Genomic DNA, 20,500 nt, shown 5'->3' with positions numbered 1-20,500 from the left:
TCCATCAGCAGGACGCGAATGAATGCAGTATATTAATTTATACAAATTGTGGTTCAGATTTTATGTGCAAACTTGCATCATGTGGATTCATTAGCAACTGACAATCAAAAAGACACTTGCTACAATGATAGTATTTAAAAATGCGTGAAAAACAAAGTCACATCTTAAATTTCCTGTCCATTTCAAATTGGTGTACATCACCAACACTCGTCGCCTTATGGCTGGAATAGTGCCGGTGCGACGTTAAATTCTATCTTACATCGTTAATGGGATTAAAATAAACCATTTCGCCTTAATAATTGACTGTCAGAATATGTAATAGTATAAATTTTGAATTTAACAAATTAAGGATTTTTGGATTGTCTATAGGGTATGTGGTTCGAGTCATGTAAAAGACATAATGGTGAATTAGAATATTGTCTTAATGTTCAAAACTGACACGGTTAAAAAAAATATTTGGTTCCTTGTTGAAAATAGTTGTGTCACAAGGTTTTTCATAATTACTGATAAAACATCCCCCGGTAACCTCTGCTTGTGGTAAGAGTCGACAAAAATGGATCGGCGATTGCAAGTCTTGGAGCTGTTCATAGTATCAACCACTAGTCGGCTGGCCCAGATTGGGTTATTGACAGGCCGCCATTACGTTTCTGGAACTTGCGCGGAACTCCACAAGCAAACAGTAGACAAAAAGTAGTTCCTCGACGTGTATTCGTATGTTGTTAATATTATTGTAAAATGCTACAAGAACCACAAGTTACAGTGTTGTGTTTAATAAATTATTCAAAACCAACATATTTCTTTACACAAGACATGTCCAGCAACTGTAAATAAGCCGAGACAGGTCAGACTACCAGTACCAAATGCCAAAGCTGAGACAGTACCAATTGCTTGTCACAGGAGCAGAGAAATATTGGGATCAGATGTTCACAATGACTGCTGAGTGTGAGCCAGGGGGGTCAAACGTTCAGCTGTGATCAGTCTGTGACGTCCGGTAACGGTAACGGTGTGGGTGGGTGTTGACAAACTACCACTGTGTACTATGGTTTTTTTTGGTGATGCGTAGTCTGTTCACGATCATCGTTTCAAATCGACATTGGCATGTGTTGGACAACATTGTGAGATATACTCATTTTCTTTTGACTACTGTATGCACCCGAGATCATGATTTGCCCAATCAGCAATCTTTGAACAAATCCCAAATCCCAAGTCAAAATATATTCCCTGTTTCCGACGAGGACAGTTCTGTTATCAAATGTAACAAATGTGACAGAATATATGCTACGGCCATAGATTGATACTAGTACATCACAGAGATTCCCAACTCGATAGGACGTTACCAGAAACACCCGTTTCGTGATGACACAGAAGGTTTGTGACATCAACACAGTGACAGCAGTCAGAGCCTCAACCCTATTGTAGTTGTCTTGTGAACAGGGAATATGGTAGGTGGATAGGGCTCTACTTATAATTTTTGTGCATGTTCTATACAGAAACTTCAAGCTCACATCCGCACATAACGTCAGAGCAGTGAAGAAAATGTAAAAGTTGTGATAGAAATCCATCCATCCATCTTCAAGATACAATATTTTAATCTAAACTTGACACGATATATGGCTTTTCATTGGACGTTAGGCCGGCCACATGACCGTGAAACAAGCGTTCATATGTGTATGAACGACACATTTTGACCTTCTTACGTTTTTAACGAGACTGTATTCATGAAATGACGTAAACGCTGAGGGACTACTTCCCAATTCCTGGGGAGACCCCTGGAAATTCCCCAGCTTAAATAAATACAGACGCTTTGTTTCTGATCCTTTTATCTTGAACTCGGTTATTACATTGGGATAAGTCATAGTGTTTAATTGCATGCTCGTTGATCATGAAGAATATCCTCGCTGCGACCCATCCCAGTGAAAAAAGGAAGAAATGCACATCCAAACTATGGACTCCATCCGTGTCAAACATAAATTTCCTTTAGTATCCATTTGACACATCTTTATTATTACCTTTCAATGATCAGCCAACAGATCAATGATGACTAAAAATTGTATTTGCCACAGGTTCATGAACAAATTCGGAAACCTTCCCCATCAAGTTTCTCGTGTCGGCCATTTTGACGTCTTGTACTTGATGTAAATGTATCACGACGCGCTGTCACTGAGACCGACTTACTGAGGTAGTTCTTAAGAGACATTTGACATCTAATTATGATATCATTTCAAGATACTGCTTACTGTAACACAAAAATAACAACAACAATTCAAATCTAAAATCATTTGTGGAATCTGGTCACAGCTTTATTCATGGAATTACAGAGAAAACGTTTTTTTCTGAATAACTTAAAGACTGGGCAGCAACCAAAAGTGTACCAACTGCCGCCCCTGAGGCAGTAGGGCAGAAAGTCCTTGACTCAAGAGGATGAACACATCTCAAGACAAACCATACAAGCATAAATGACTTACTAGTAGTCTCTCCGGGGAAAGCCGAAGTGGGATTACCGGGTGTCAATATGCAACATGGCCCGCGAGGGTAAACAACATCTTGAGCCCACCCACATATAATATCAAGCCTGCAAGTATTCCACCACAGACTGTGACTATACACAGACCCTCCAATACTGGTACCTTATACATGTACTCACATGTACACGACCTGTGAAGATCCGGGGAAGAATAGGTCTTCAGCAACCTATGCTTGCCGTAAAAGGCGACTATGCTTGTAGTAAAAGGCGTCTAACGGGATCGGGTGGTCAGGCTCTCTGGTTTGGTTGATGCATGTCATCGATCCCAATTGCGTGCATCGATGCTCATGATATTAATCACTGGATTGTCTGGTCAAGACTCGATTATTTACAGACCGCCGTCATATAGCTGGAATATTGCTGAGTGCGGCGTTAAACAACAAACCAACCAACACATGTACACCCCTAAAATTGAAACAAATGGTGAATTAAAAATTGTTAGCAATGCTGTGAAAGTTCACAATTTCCATGAACAATGCAAATACAGAACTTTAGCAAATAGTTCTAAAATGTTCCATTATACACTTTTCAAAAATTCATTTAGTCTAGAGTTGTATTTGTCTGCTATCACTATCAACAAATTTCGTGTTGCACTCGCCCAGTTTCGCTGTAGCTCCCACATTCTCCACATTGAGACTGGTAGATACGTTAATACTCCAAGAGAGCAGAGATTGTGCAATAGTTGTAACCAAAGATATGTCGAGAATGAAAATAATTTTTTTATTAATTTGTAACGCTTGTGATGAACTTCGTCTTCAGTATTTACCACAGAAGTATTTTGAACATCCTACTCTTGCTAAATTCAATATGCTTATGGCGGTAAACAATGAAACTGTTATTAGAAATGTTGCAACTTTTATATACCATAAAGAATTGAAATACAGAACTACCAACATCATAGATGCTGTAGTCTTCAAACATTAAACTAAACCACCAACCGTTGTATTCTGGAAACCCTGAATCATTAAAGGAAAACTACCCTTCAACTTCAGCCCCTTGAGAATCTGATACACATGTAATTGCACCTGGTTAGATACATGTTAATTTGTATCAACAAAGCAGATAATATCCTCATGTTTCACAAATTGTTCCAAAGCCTCCTGAAAAGTATTAAGTAATAAGCCATTTCCAATGTCTGAGATAACTCCAACACCAACTCTTAAATTTATGGTTGCCAACATCCAAGCTCTGGTCAACCTCTTCCGTGATTTATAGTTTATAGTTTTTGTCTCCGTGCCAAATAAAGCCAAAGCAAAACCTGTGACCAAACAACGACTGAAAGAGGCAACAATGTCCCTAGGTATGCTACACCATCTGCAACCTCTTTAACAAACTGTCCAATTGGCTCTCGTATCAAGCCATTTGACCCAAGATGTAAAACAATGACACTGGGGTGGTCTCCTTTCTAACTGCAAGAGCATTGTTTCTCTGAGCTCATGCCATTTCATGCCTCTTTTACCAAACCACCAGAGTGAGTGAGTGAGTTGGGTTTAACGCCGCTTTACTCAGTATACCGCGGCGTGTCAGCTTAATGTGGGAGGAAAGCCCGAAGTGATGCAGGTTTCAGACGTTTACCACTTCGGTGAAACCCACGAGCACGGGTATAGTGCTGACAAACCTAGAAACATAATCGGGGAGAACCGTGATTCGAACCGGAATCATAGGCTTCTGGCGTGCCCAAGGGACGCAACTCTGCAAAGCGAATCGCGCCGTCTTAGACGACTGGGCCCCCCGTGCCCCCACCAAACCACCAGAAAGTGAATCCAGTTGTATCAAGTCCAAGATGTCGATCCATCATCATCTTAAAAATTAGATGATGAGCCCAAAAGACAAAAGAGGATCCAATAATCCAAACATCTATAACGGATTAAATTCAAGCATATTTATGTTTAAGCCAGGTAGCTATGGAACAACAATTCTGGATATCATGTAATACCTGAAATACAAATTTTGTCAAAATGCAACTATGACAACTTGCATTTTTTACCTATTTCTAATATATGAAATATACACCCGAGAACGCCATCGGTCTTATTTTTGTATGTTTTCAAGTGGAACCCCCCATATTGGCTGCTGTTGATGCTGCCCCTTTTCTAAATGAATAAGATTTATACAAGGCAGGGTTCAACCCTAACAAAGACAGACCCAGACAGATTCCGGGGTAGAATAGGTCTACAGCAACCCATGCTTGCCGTAAAAGGTGACTATGCTTGTCGTAAAATGCGACTAACGGGATCGGGTGGTCAGGCTCGCTAACTTGGTTGATGCATGTCGTCGATCCCAATTGCGTGGATCGATGCTCATGATGTCTATCACTGGATTGTCTGGTCCAGACCCGATTATTTACAGACCGCCGTCATATAGCTGGAATATTGCCAACCAACCAACCTAAGAAAGACACACCTATTGAGACCAATGCTGAAAACTGATACTTTGCAACAGGCTACATATTGAAACATTGAAACAAATAATACACTCCTTCTTGCCGGACGTTGGGTAGTTCTGCATACATGCAACAGAGCACTCTGGGCTATAAGGGGCCTGTTTAAGTCCAAGAACAAGAACTCTTCCCAGCTGATCATTTTGTTAATACCTGACTGACAGACAAGCTGTCAATAAAAAAGCAAGGGCAAAAGCAGCCACAACAGCGGGGCGTCATAACCAGATGAGCAGACAGAATCGAAAGCCGTGGGTGATTGTGACAAAATACTGGAAGTATATGCGTTTATTCATTCATAATACCGAAAGGCCATAGGCCTATAGTACATGTTATATATACACAAAGAAAAAAGTTAGGCACACCCTTATATACTACTCAAAATTTGATAAGGATCACTAGGTGATATGTGTGTAAGTTACCACAAACATAACAAAAGACATGACTCTGACTCAGAAACGTGTTTAATCATGTTATGAATGAAAATTCATGAACGGCATGAACTTGTATCAATATGGAATGTTTGAAATCTGCAAACACCAAAAGGCATTTCATTAAAAAATGTTAACAGCAAACAAGAGAAAGAATTACACAGTTATGAGGGATAGTCCATCATTACACTTAGTCGATGAAGTGTCACTATCGAGTATGACCTCCCCTTGCATCAATGACGGCCTGACAACGTCGAGATATGCTGTCAATAAGCACCCGGATGTTCCCAATGGGAAGGTTGTTCCACTCTTCCACGAGGGCATGTCCGAGCTCTGCCAGAGTCGTGGGTTGTGCTCTACGGCGTGAAAGGGCAACCTGCAGCATGTTCCAGACATGCTCAATCGGGTTCAAGTCCGGCGAGCGCGCTGGCCAATCTATGCGGACAATTGTCTCCTGCTCAAGGTACTGCTCAACCACCCTGGCGCGATGAGGACGGGCGTTATCATCCATCAGGATGAACTCAGGGCCAACAGCACCAGCGTAGGGTCTGGCGTACACATCGAGGATCTCATCCCGGTACCTCACCCCCGTCATTGTTCCTCTCTCCAGGACATGAAGATCTGTCCTTTCATCTCTGTTGATTCCACCCCAGACCATGATGGAACCACCACCATAACGGTCATGTTCACTGATGTTGGCATCATGGAAACGTTCACGTTGTCGTCGCCACACCCGCTGCCTCCTGTCTGTAAAGTCCAAACAATACCTGGACTCATCGGTGAACAGAACTGGAACCCAATCGTTCCGTGTCCAAGTGACATGATCTTCAGCCCATTCCAATCGCTCCCGCCGGTGTCGAACAGTCAGGGGGATTCGGACACATGCCCTTCTCGAGTAGAGACCTGCATTGTGAAGACGATTCCGTATCGTCTGAGTGGACACATTCACCCCGAGGCGTTAAGGAGGTCGTTACGTAGGCTGGTTGCTGTCCAGAAGGGATGACGTCGTGCCTGAAGAGCCACAAAATGATCTTGGCGTTGGGTTGTCGACCTCTGACGACCACCCCCATGTCGGTGTGCTGCTGTACCAAAATTTTGCTGTCGGGACCAGGCCCTGCTTACAACGCTCTGGCTGACGTTTAGTGCATTGGCAACGTCACGTTGTGAATAGCCAGCATTAAGCATTCCAATACATCTGCCCAGTTGTTCTGTCGTCAGGCGACGCCTTACACGTTGAGGGGGCATTGCGAAGATAAACGTAGTGTAAACACTCAATTGAGTTTACAGTTTCAGAATGAATCAGACACCGTTGCATGATTGGAAATCGTGCAATGGTAGCAAAAGCATGAAATGTGATGTGAAACGCATTTCACATGGCATGAAATGCACGTGCACGTGTGTTGGAGACGTTTTTGATTTCACTTAAACACAATATTGCCAGTTATGCAGTTATTTTGTTTTTTTATTCAGAAAAATATCTACGATCCTTATCAAATTTTGAGTAGTATATATATATGTTTCATTATTGTTTGATCCTAATATGTGTAACGGGGCGGTGTCGGGTAGCCTAGTGGTTAAAGCGATCGCTCGTCACGCAGAAGACCCGGGTTCGATTCCCGACATTGGTACAATGTGTGAAGCCCATTTCTGGTGTCCTCCACCGTGATATTGCTGAAATATTGCTAAAAGCGGCGTAAAACCATACTGACTCACTCACTCATATGTGTAACAGTCATGAGATATAATTACGGGAAGAATTATGTTTTCTCGAGATGATGTAATCAGTTATGCGTGACGAAAGCTCACGTGCCATGCATGGTATGCCCGTGGAGCATGCTACCCTCGAGTGTCTCTAAAAGCAGTATATCTCAACGTAAAAATTGCTTTCTTTAGCTCGGTTTTAAACAGTTATTCCATGACATTGTGTGACCATGTCACGAAGTCGATTATCAAACGCCACAAGATGGCAAATAATCGGCATGCAAAACGCAGGAATGTCTTGTAATGCCATTGGTCGGAATTTAGGGTATCATCACACTGTCGTAAGCCGTTTAGTCGCGAAACATGCTCAGACTGGTGATCCGGGATCCGGAAGACCTGTGACGACACATCGCGAAGACAGGAACCTTCTTCGTCTCATACGCCGAAAACCCTTTTTAACAAGTAATCGTCTGAAACTGCTGTGGTTGCCCAATCGTCGTTTCAGCACCAGAACCAGCTGAAAGCAACAGGACTGAGGGCTAGACGAGTCATAAAAAGCGTCCCACAAAGATCACCACAAAGCTGCTCGTCTAGCATGGTGTAGTGCGCGACAGAACTGGAGATGGATCCATTGGTCAGACGAAAGTCGCTTTCTGCTCCACGTCATTGATGGAAGAACGCGAGTTTGGAGGCACCGGAGCACGGCCTACAACCCCAGGAACATTAAACCAACTGTTACATACGGCTGGGGCTCGGTAATGGTTTAGGGTGTATCTCTCATGATTGCTGGTTGGACTTGGTCACCATAAGGGGCAACTTAACAGGGGCTCAGTACAACCTCAGTTGAGCTGCCTCCTGATTTGGGTAGTTTCTTGCCATTTGTTCAAGTACCTGGGGTCTGATTGGCGTCCAACCCAGTGTATGGCGTCCGGGCAGTCTGGGACCATCCTCGCCATCCAGTTGATGCATTCACCCTGCCATATCTTTTGCCGTATACTATCCGGCACATTGAACCTCAGATCATCATCCCCGCACATTGGGGAGGTAAGTAGTTCGCCCCAGACAACAGTTGGAAAGGAGGGAAAATGGGGTTCTGAGCTGATAAATTACCTCGGGAAATGGGGTGATTATTTGAGGAGGTTTGAAAAGAAAGGAGGTTCATTGAACATAATTCTACATTAAATTGAATTCCAACTTTTTCGCTGCCAATCGGCTGACCCGAGTTCACTGGAATATCTCATTCGTGACCAACTCGTCCCATTCCGGGACAAGCCGAATGTAGACTCGTGCCCCCTCGATGGTTTCCATATTGGCGAATGAACACGTGAACTAATTCAAACAAGAATGATAAGTCTGATTATTCCCGCGACAAAGTAAAATTAATGTAGGCACTACATCAACGCTCTCTTATTCCTGCTGTACGACCCTTGAACCTCTCTGATATAGATCTAAATATATTATTTTGTACAAAGGTATATTTGGCAAGCCATTCAACTAATTCTTTCTAAGCTGTTTATATTTGATTTGCAAATAATTAATTTTTAATAAGATATCAAAATGAAATAAAGTAAATTGACAAGACGAGGGTGGTTTTCAGAGTATCATACCCATTATGTCTAGAGATAGTTGGAAGTATTTCTAAATATATATCAACAACATAGTGAGACCATGTTAATATCCAAACCCCGTGGGAATTCCCAAGTAGCCTATCCTTTTCGTATAGCGGTGTAGGCACTACATCAACGCTCTCTTATTCCTGCTGTACGACCCTTGAACCTCTCTGATATAGATCTAAATATATTATTTTGTACAGAGGTATATTTGGCAACCCATTCAACTAATTCTTTCTAAGCTGTTTATATTTGATTTGCAAATAATTAATTTTTAATAAGATATCAAAATGAAATAAAGTAAATTGACAAGATGAGGGTGGTTTTCAGAGTATCATACCCATTATGTCTAGAGATAGTTGGAAGTATTTCTAAATATATATCAACAACATAGTGAGACCATGTTAATATCCAAACCCCGTGGGAATTCCCAAGTAGCCTATCCTTTTCGTATAGCGGCGTCTTAATGGATGAGGTGGTCAGACTCGATACCTTTGCGACCATCCTACTTCGGGCGCGTACGAGCAGCCGTCATCGAGGTGGAATATTGCTTCGTGTGGCGTTAAACAACAAGCAATCTTATATATTCAAAGTACGATCAGAAAATGAGGGAAAATACAGTCTTATCAACTAATGTAATGACATGAAGCTGTGTACAGAATATGTGCTGGATATAACCTAAATTAAATTGTGTGATAGTAACATAACTAGTCTCTTACGTGTTAAATAAACCAGAATATACATACTTTAGGGTAATTAAAAACCCATAATATTTATAACATTAGAATTTCAGATATTTTTGCCGAAAGCTTCCTACCATCTTAAGCTTTCTTTTACAAATTTCGAAATACAATGTAATTCGTTCGAATCTAATATGTCTTTGCGTTTATGATTTGTGGAATACCAGCCATCTCATAGTTCTGAATGTATATTGAGGAATCGATTTTTTTCTAGCCACCTGTATTTTTCTTGTTGAGTTATCTTTTGTTAATGTAATAAAGGTATGTGACACCGAACTGACATAAAACATCTTTGCTAAAGCACAAGTTATATAAGTTGATTGTCTCTTTATTTGTCAGTGCAAGCTGATATACATTAAATGTATACCCGACAGCAATGTCTGTCTAAAATGGATGATTGTACTGTTAAATATATGCTTACAAAAAGTGATGCTCGGGGTATACACCACAAATGCAAAATGTAATAATGCATTGGTATGTTTGTTAAATTGTATACTCTTCAAAAAAAGAAACTTGACACTGACTTTCAAAATGTAATATAATGCGATTGTTTCAAAATAGGACACAGAAACCATAATTGAAACACTGTTTGAAGATCAATGTACACAATGTTCAAAACATTAATCGTGTCACCTAGACAGACACACGTACTCGATACAGTTAATGTCACAGGGGTACAGAAAATGTCAGTATCAGTTGTGCCCACCACGTGCATCAATCACCGCTTGACACCGACGACCCATAGATGCAATCAAGTTGTCAATAACACGCTGTTGGATGTGCTGCCATTCATGCTGAAGTGCATCAAGAAGCGCCGGAAGTGTTTGGGGCGGTGGATTCTTTCTGCGAACGCGTCGATCCAACTCGTCCCACAGATGCTCAATCGGGGACAAATCTGGTGACCGGGCTGGCCAAGGTAATGTCTGAAGGTGTTGGGCTGTAAGAAGTCCTGACAAACACGTGCAATATGCGGTCGAGCGTTGTCCTGCTGGAACTGTCCGCCATGAACGTTGACGTGAGGAAGAACGTAAGGCTGTAGGATCAAGTCTCTGTAACGCACCCCTGTCAATGCACCTGCCACATGAACGAGAGGCGTCCTACCACCGTGATGAATTCCGGCCCGTACCATGACACTCCCGCCGCCAAATGGAACAACCTGCTGCACACAGTTGGGGGCGTAACGTTCACCCCGACGTCTGTAGACACGTGCGCGCCCATCAGAACGTGTGAGTAGGAAACGGTACTCGTCAGTAAACAGTACATTTCTCCACCTTGCACGTGCCCATCTAACCCTCTGTTGGCACCAAAGCAGACGATCCGCCAGATGACGTGGGGTCAATACATGACGTCGAACAGGTCTTCGTGCAAAAAGCCCAGCCTCCCTCAGTCTGTTGCGTACCGTTTGATCTGATATTCTGCGTACCCCAGGGATCTGTGTGGTTGTAGACGTGGCTGTGGTAGTGCGGTCTCGGAGGTATCGCAGCCGGATGTATCCATCTTGTGCTTGGGTTGTCACCCTTGGTCTTCCTGACCTTGGTCTGTCGTCAACTCTGTTGGTGTTGTTGTATCGGGTCCACAGTGCGGAGATTGTCTGTCTGGATACGCCAAAGTACCTGGCCACTTCTTGCCGAGTTGCTCCAGCTTGTAATCTCCCAATGGCGTTGTTCCGTTGAGCTGCATTCAGTCTTGGCATTCTGTCACCGCCTCTGCTGCCGTTATAAGGACTGTATGAACAGCCGTTGATGTGGATTTTTATACCCATTCGACAGGCGGGCCTGCATGCCTAAATGCAGGATCCTGTGCTGCACGTTTTTTAGGAGCGGTTGCGTTTTGATGAAGCTGTAAAATTGATCCCCAAACGCTACATTTTATGTGCTTTGAATGTGTTTTCGCGAATTATAGACACATCAACTTTCTGTTTGACTTATTTGGTTCTCATTTAATGTATTTATTTGAGATATTTGGCAAAAAGTGGTTTTACATCTATGTCAAGTTTCTTTTTTTGAAGAGTATATATTCTTGTTATGGTATACCAGTAATTTATTCTTACTATATAAATCCCTTGAACCCCATGAACATATCCGAAGAATCCCCCACGTGCATTCGCCGTTCATCCAACCTAGACGTAATTCCTGTGTTACACACTTTTGACATGGTCCATCAATACTTTGAAAAGTATGAATGACCTGAGCATATTCATCCATCTCTTTAGTTAAATGTCAAAAAGTGAGTGAGTGAGCTGGGTTTCACGCCGCTTTTAACAGTATTCCAGTTATACCACGCCGTGACAGCTTAATGTGGGAGGAAAGCCCGAAGTGATTCAGGTCACAGACGTTTACCACTTCGGTGAAACCCACGAGCACGGGTATGGTGCTGACAAACCTAGAATCAGGACGATAGGTCATAGGTTTCTGGCATGCCCAAGGGACGCAACTCTACACAGCGCATCGCGACGCCTTTGACGACTGGGCCACCCGTGCCCCAAAATGTCACAAAGACATATAGAGATGTATGTACGTCTTTGCATGTCATTTACTATTTCAGAACAACATATATTTTATTAATCGGTATAAATGTTTCTTTTGGTTTTTTTTACTGGAGTATTGGCTATCTGGGTCTGTTCATTACAATTACATGTGTGAAACTGACAATCACCAATTTTCCGCTTTTTTGAAACAAACGCATATTGCCAAAAGTAATTTAGATACTCGGGATTATATTGATCGAAGTACCCATATCCTGACGCGCATTCTGATTGGCTTGCGCCGTTTCGACGCATGGCGGTCTTGAAGAGGGGGGGCGAGCCTTGTTTCTCCTGCTTGTAAAGACATTGCTGCTTCCACAATGGCAAAGACAATCAAGATGCTGTTAAACATTCCAGCCAACCTGGATTAACCCCACTTTCATTATTATACTCTTAAAAAAAGAAACGCAATATGGAAATATTTAGCCATAAAAGCAAAATGAAGAGGTTAAATGTGTTATGATGCCCGTGATAAATTTCCCGGATCAAAATGATCATATCAGGAACATGCAAACCATTAGTTGGGAATCACGTACAATTCGGAAAAACGCACCCAGTGTATTAAGAAAAGGTCATGGAGCTGCACACATTACACTTGCAACAGCACTATGAACGGTATTTAAGTGCAGGGTTTTTGATTGCCTGGCATCTGCGTCAATCGAATAGTGACTGTTCAACAAGATTAACAGAGGTGAAAATAAACAACACCATAGGCCGCTTGCATGCAAGGGAATCCCGATTAGCTGTAGCCAGGGTGTTCAATGTAGCGCCCAGCACCACCACAACGCTGTAGGATCGGTTTCAATAGCATGGGTCAACACGTGATCGGCCAAGGTCGGGACGACAAAGAGTAACCACCCCCGCCCAAGATCGCTAGACCCGTGAAGATCCGGGTTTGAATAGGTCTTCAGCAACCCATGCTTTCCGTAAAAGACGAATACGCTTGCCCTAAAAGGCGACTAACAAGATCGGGTGGTCAGGCTCGCTGACTTGTTTGATGCATGTCATCGTATCCAAAGTGCGTGTATCGATGCTCATGATATTTATCACTGGATTGTCTGATCCAGACTCGATTATCTGATCCAGACTCGATTATTAACAGACCGCCGTCAAACAGCTGGAATATTGGTAGATGGTCAACAACACGACAGCTGGACCCAATACACCAGTGGTAGATATTCAACAACACGACAGCTGGACCCAATAAACCATTGGTAGATGGTGAACAACACGACAGCTGGACCCAATACACCAATGGTAGATGGTCAACAACACGACAGCTTGATCCAATACACCAGTTGTAGATGCCAACAACACGACAACTGGACCCAATAAGCCAATGGTAGATGATCAACAACACGACATCTGGACCCAATAAGTCAATGGAAGATGGTCAACAACACGACAGCTGGACACCATACACCAGCGGTAGATGGTCAACAGCACGACAGCTGGACCCAATAAACCATTGGTAGATGATCAAGAACAACCCACACTATTACCGTACATGGCGTCACAGACTGATCACAGATGAACATGTGATCCTTCCTCTGCAGTCATTGTCAACATCTGATCGAAATCTTTGTCAGCTTCTATGACAAGCAATTGATACTGTCTCAGGATTGGCATTTTGTACTGGTAGTCTGAACCGTACCAAGTAGCTAGGGCAACAAGCGCCTAGTTTCCTGTCAGTACTTACTGTTGCTGGATATATCTTTCATACGAACACAACAAGAAATAAGTGTGTTTTGAATAATTTATTAAAGACAACGCTGTAACTGGTAGTATATGCAAATAGTACAAGTTTACAATAATATTAACAATATCAATCAAATTTATTTAATAAGACATACGAATACACGTCGAGGAACTACTTTTTGTCTACTGTTTGCTTGTGGAGTTCCGCGCAAGTTCCAGAAACGTAATGGCGGCCTGTCAATAGCCCAATCTCGACCAGACGACAAGTGGTTCATACTGTGAACAACTCCAAGACTTGCAATCGCCGATCCAATTTAGTCGACTCTTACCACAGGCAGAGGTTACTGGGAGATGTTTCATCAGTAATTATGAATTACACTGTGACCCAACTATTGTCAATAAGGAACCAAATATTCTTTTGAACCGTGTCAGTTTTCAACAGATTTTCTAGACAGAATAAACACATCGACACCGCAACAATTCGAAAATGTATTTGTAAATGACAATTGTAGAAGAACGCAACTGAAATCGTTTATGTCGCTAGTTTTGAACAATGTTTTGTTTGTTTGTTTGATGCTTAACGCCGCACTCAGCAATATTCCAGCTATATGATGGCGGTCTGTAAATAATCGATTCTCGACCAGACAATCCAGTGATAGACACCATGAGCATCGATCTACGCAATGGGATACGATAACATGCATCAATCAGGTCAGCGATCCTGACCACCCTATCCCGTTTGTCGACACTTACGACAAGCATGGGTTGCTGAAGACATATTCTAACCTGGATCTTCACGGGTTTTGAACTATTGTATTTGGTGGTCTCAGGAACTTATTGTCAGAGTATATCACAGTTTATACTATCACGAGGTAGCCGAGATAGACGAGGTATCGTGCCCATCAAACAGACACGAACAGACTCAGGGGGAAAATAACTATGACAATATTCTCATTAATCATATGCAAAATACCTACTCCATAGAATATCCCAATGTGGTAAATTTGTTTAATTCAAAATTCAAACAAATGTTAAACTGTGACATATTCTGCTGTTTCAATGTTTGTGTTAATTAAGGAGAATCCCATTAGCGACGTACACCAGTTTGAAATGGACAGGAAATTTAAGATGCGACTTTGTTTTGACGCATTACTTTTTGTCTTATTGATTGTCAGTTGCAAGTTTTGCAAGTAGCACTTACTCACATACAAACTAGAGCTGAACCATAATTGTATAAATTAATATATTGCATTCACTCACATCCTGCATTCACACGCACAATCGCGTACACTCTTAGAGAGGGTCGACATCATGGTCTTGGGGCTTTGGCAGAGGATTACCTCGCTTTTACTTCTGTCGTCTGCAGATCGTCGCCATGAAAGGAAGTCGCCTGTAGAAGGTTCGTCGGTAGGCCCTGCTTAGTGTAATGTAGAACACGAAGTCGGTGGACAGACTGAACATGATCAGAACATTGTTGACATCTTTCATCATCATGTTGATGTAATGTTCTCTTTGGTTCACCTGATAGTCAGGCACGAAGGTCGAGACGATCGAATCTGTCACCAAAGGGAGTGCCAGAAATGTGAAGAGGAATGTCGACGTCAGGATGGTGATTGTCGTCTGCCTCTCTCGCTTTGCCGCCTTCTCTGCGTCAACTGTCGTGTTCATATTCTGTCTCTTCCTGCTGTGCATCCTGAGAGCCAGAAGGACGCACAGGTTCATGATGAGTCCGCCGGCGAGGACGATGTAAGTGTAGAGGATCTTGTTGGTCATTGCAAGGCCAAGAAAGAGGTCCCTGTTATTTGTGAACATCGCCGATGGCTTGATGGTATAGTCTGTTGAGTTGGGTTTGGGAACGACATCGTATTTAAATGACGCCGGTAAATGACAAAATAAACAAATAATCGTCAAGGATATCATGAAGATAATTGGCGATTTGATCAGACGAAAGTTCCTGGACTTCAATGGGAAGGCGACTGCTAGGAAGCGTTCCGTGGACACGAGAACAGTTATACAGTACATCAGGACACGTATACTCGCCAAAGAAAAATTTAATCCAAACAAAGCAAAATAGAGATAGGCTTGTTTCTTGATTGCATCAATGCCATATACTTGTCTGAGGATGCGCCACACAAAACATATAACAGCGAAGAGGAGTTCGTCAGTGGCAAGAGCTATCAGGTAGGTGCTGGTGGGACTCCTCATGGCGGGGTCGGTGTACACCATTAAGTTGAAGGTGTTGAGGAGAACTGCACTAGTAAATAGAGGGTAGAAGAGGTAAAGACAGACTGTCTCTCCTCGCTGATATTGTTCCTTGGAGAGCATTCCTTGTGAGATGATGGAAATAAGTGGTGGTTTTGGTACCTCACAGTTTTTCTTTGTCCCTTCATTGCACGACCCTGTCTTGGCCTCACCGTCGGTGTCGTTGAAGTCGGGATGTATATCAACAGTGTCACACATCATCCAGTCAATATTGCCCCCAAGTACATCTGGATCTACAGAACAGTTCACTGACCTGGAACCAGAGTCTGTATCCGGACTTGATGTGTTTAATCCTCCCTGGGCACCATAGTCCGAGGTTGTCAGTGCTTGCCCGGCCCGGACCCCTCCTGTACCGAGCAATAAAGTAAAGCAACAAATATAAGCTGCAGGAACCGCCATCTTTAGCTGCCAGAGACTGCATGCATGTATGGAGGTGTTGCGCCCAATTTATATATACAGGGGGTGGAGTTGCCACGGTTAGGATCATGAGGGGTATAATGAGGGGGAACTCCACTGGACAGCCGGAAACATCAGCTGTCAATCATCTGCCAACATTCAAATAGAAACATGAGATTTCGTCGTGGATTAATTTGTCTTCATATATAAAACTGCAGACACGTCATTGGACGAAAAACTATTGGTGAACGTCTAGAAAGCGTTGTAAATTCGTAATTTATTTCAAGCTAAATGTCGACGCATATTTGATGCTTTTGTTCCACCTGAACATAATTGGACGTCCAATCATAAGGCAACTGGTCTTCAACGTACTGCATGCATGTAACCTCCCTACTCGACACATGAAATTGTGGCTCTCGGCTGCAGATTTCTCATGGCGGCGCTCGTTTTCACTTGGATTGCTGCAATAGTTACTGTTAAACCCAATGTGGTCAGCCCCAGCCATGGCTTCAAATCATATACCCACCTTGTTTGTCTTCAACTCACAGATCAGATATATAAATCAAGCAGTTGATGACCACCCTAATTACACGCAGACAACATTTCAGCCTCAAGTTACTAATTTGCGTTTATGCCTTGACCGAATATGGACAACAAATATTGAAAAATATTTCTTTTAAGAAGTGGTAACTGCCCTGTTATTTATATTTTTATTAATGCCCAAGATGCACGAACAAGGAATAACATAATGTACTAAACGGAACAGTAAAACGCATAGAAATAAATAGCATAGGTTTTGAGTGATATATATCTTTATGTGGACTGTCGGTAATTTATATTCAAACAAAAAGAGGAATTCAGGGTGTTCAATTGTAGTTCAATTAAACATGAGAGAGAGAGAGAGAGAGAGAGAGAGAGAGAGAGAGAGAGAGAGAGAGAGAGAGAGAGAGAGAGAGAGAGAGAGAGAGAGAGAGAGAGAGAGAGAGAGAGAGAGAGAGGTCTTGGAATTGGCGCGGATGAGAGCAACGCAGGTCCATATTGCAAGAACACTCGGTCGACTGAAAATTATCAGACTACGTCAGACACCACACGTACAGGCAGGGGTAGACCAGTGCAACGCATGCCGAACAACAGTAGACTTTGGTGTTTACATTTCGCAATTTTTGAGATACAATCGTGCATGCCATTTCTACTAAGATTTCAACCAGCGTCATACGACCCTTGCTCAGAAGTTGTTTGATCAAGGTTACAACATTCAAGGCAACGGTAAAGCTTTCAGAAAGTTTTATGGTAGACATGTGGAGGATGTTCCCGTGTTTTTCAGATGAACGATTGACTTACCTGTGCATGTGTTTGTGAAGGGTACCACCGCAAACACCTACTAATTGCTTGTTTTTCATAAACACATGGTCATGATATAGTCGGAATCGTACAGTCGACTCTGCTTTATGCAGAGATTTCTATTGGATATTGAAAGGATTGTGTCGCTTTTATTCATATACAAACAAATACTCAGGTTGTTAGTCAGTTATCGCCTAAAAGGTAACTAAAAGTAAGTAATTTAGTGTTCCCAATTCGATCATTATCATCATACAACTATAACTAGAAACTAATATCACTTTGAACTTTGGAAAATGTAAGTTATTTCCGGGTATCCCCTGTTTGTTTTAAGAAGATAGAATTAATACATTTTCTGTCTACAATATGGTGTCAAGGTTACATTCCCGTTACATGACCTTCTATTTGAATCATTCCAATTTATTACAGGTGAAAAGACAAAACTCTTGATTGAAGATGAAACGCAAACATTGTTCACATTTGCCTTCTATATATTGCTGGAATATTGCCAAAAGCGGCGTAAAACCATACTCACCCACTCACTCACTCCCTCGTGCAATAGTCGAGATCTTACAATCAACTCTGTTTTGGACAGATATTTCTTATGATTATGGAAAGGTTATTGTCGCTTGTATTATACTAGTGTGGTTTATACTGGTATATCTTCCAATAGACAATACAATAGTCTGTCTTTAACGACACCAAAAGCTCGCCAGTTCTCGTTAATTACAACATTCATTAACTTTACTTAATATTATAAACAATATTCTTGATATCTGTAGGGATCACTCTTGGATGATCGACACAAGAGCTGTCTATTCTCCAACGAAGAAAACATATTTTATATGGCTAGTTACGGGTAGTATATTTTCATACCCCTTTTACACCAATATATTTATGCTGTACATACTGTGATATATTTTAAATGTCTCGTAACCCTTAACGGGTGGCTCACTTTTATGTCCTTTTAAATGTATTTATGTAATTATTTTTGTGCGGTGAGACTCAAATAAACAATCTGTCTGTCTGTCTGTCTGTCTAGATTGTAGTTCAGATAGACAGATTAGCGATAACTTGGGTTGTTGTTTTAGGCGAAGGTAATGACACCGAACTATAAAACATGGAAAACGCATGCATATAGGTTGTGGAAGAAGAGTTGGGAACGAGTACTCGATAATTGTCCAGATAATGAAGTTTTCTGGAACAGCTGGACATTTACCTGGCATTGTTCATTCATGATCACCAAGGGTGTTTGTATTGATTATTTTTATATCGATTATACACATGCCCGTGTTTATGCTTAAATGATTACATTTCGACTCATGTACCATTGTTCATGGACAACCTGAAAGTCTCGCGACGATTGACAACTCATACTTCTTTGTTAACGGCAGTGTAATGTGTAACGCTGGCAGCTTCGTCCATTGTTGTAACCAAAGCATATAAGATGTTATACCCCTGCTGCTTTGGAAAAGGACCCGTGAAGATCCAGGGTAGAAAAGGTCTTCAGCATCCCATGCTTGCCGTAAAAGGTGACTATGCTTGTCGTAAGGGGCGACTAACGGGATCGGGTGGTCAGGCTCGCTGGCTTGGTTGATGCATGTCATCGATCCCAGTTGCGTGGATCGATGCTCATGATACAATCACTGGATTGTCTGGTCAAGACTCGATTATTTACAGACCGCCGTCATATAGCTGGAATATTGCTGAGTGCGGCGGTAAAACAACAAACCAACCAACCAACCAAGCTTTGGGAAAGTTTCTACAATTAACTTCAACCAAACTATCCACTGAGTTAATTACTAACTAATTACAAACAGACACCTTATGATTCCATGTTAGACATTGGATATCTTCTGTAATGTCTAAAATACCTGAAGAGCAAAATGTACCAGTTCAACAGTAACCTTGTTAATATACAAAGTTTTATGAAATCATTTGAACCGTTTCGGAAAGAAATAACAAATTGCCTCAGAAACGAAGTATCTAAAAACTTAAATATAAACAGCTGAAGACACCGGTTCAGAACCTCTTTGATCTTAATGCAAAGCTTATAAAGGGCAAGGATACTAGGGATCACATTATAGCTTAAATGTTAGGACATTTCTGATTAATTCATGAAAATCAAAGTATTATTCAGCAGCATGTGAATGGATGATATTGAAGATCAGGATCACAGAGTGATTGCGCATTAACTGGAATGACATATGCTTGTTCTCAAGGGTAAGGTTAAATTTTGTGAAGCTCCTCTATGACCTACTATGAAGATCTAAGTCACCAGAAACCTTTTAATGATGTAAAATGTAAATACTTTAATTAATAATTTGTAAATTATGTGTCCATTGATTTATATCATATAAGTAATATCTTTTCGTTGACATTTGTCAAGGTCATGTAAAACGTAAAGGTAATTCATGGAAGACTTACGAACAGCTTAGTTCAGACAGCATGCTGCAGTAACATTTATTACGGTAACAGCGCACGTATGCTTTCAGTTCACAAACCACTAAACTTATTTGTTAAGGTAGATATAGACATATGAGTACACATGTTTAAGTTGTACTGCAAAAGATTCCAAAGAGAAGGTGATCTTTTGCAACCACAGACTGTGGGTACACTGGAGACGTTCAGCCAGTCCTTATCACTTCTAAACACATATTCATGTACAGAATATAAAACATAAAATCGGCACTAGTCCGGACTAGTACCAGCAGACATACACACAAGTGCAAGCACGTCGCTATATACAGTAAACTACGGTTATAACGAACTCAAAGGGACTTCTAATTTTAGTTCGTTATAACGGTAGTTCGTTAAATGCATATATACAGCATAACTA

The 20,500-nt window shown here is 41.7% G+C and overlaps 1 protein-coding gene across 1 annotated transcript; it reads right to left on the bottom strand.

Moving 5' to 3' along the window:
- Nucleotides 1–15,012: 15,012 nt before the first annotated feature.
- On the bottom strand, nt 15,013–16,326 carry LOC139475565 (sex peptide receptor-related protein 2-like). Its single transcript, XM_071258756.1, has one exon. It carries the CDS (start codon nt 16,324–16,326, stop codon nt 15,013–15,015), a length of 1,314 nt encoding a protein of 437 aa, XP_071114857.1.
- Between the last annotated feature and the right edge of the window lie 4,174 nt (nt 16,327–20,500).

Source organism: Haliotis cracherodii, unplaced genomic scaffold (genome assembly GCF_022045235.1).
Source record: "Haliotis cracherodii isolate W230 unplaced genomic scaffold, xgHalCrac1.p SCAF_3, whole genome shotgun sequence".
NCBI classification, from domain to species: Eukaryota; Metazoa; Mollusca; class Gastropoda; order Lepetellida; family Haliotidae; genus Haliotis; species Haliotis cracherodii.
The sequence above is the reverse complement of the archived record's forward strand: the minus strand, read 5'-3'. Positions and strand labels throughout refer to the sequence as shown.

Bases quoted from the DNA above. Each gene is read 5' to 3' on its own strand.
- LOC139475565 (XM_071258756.1), bottom strand. From the start codon at position 16,326: ATGGCGGTTCCTGCAGCTTATATTTGTTGCTTTACTTTATTGCTCGGT.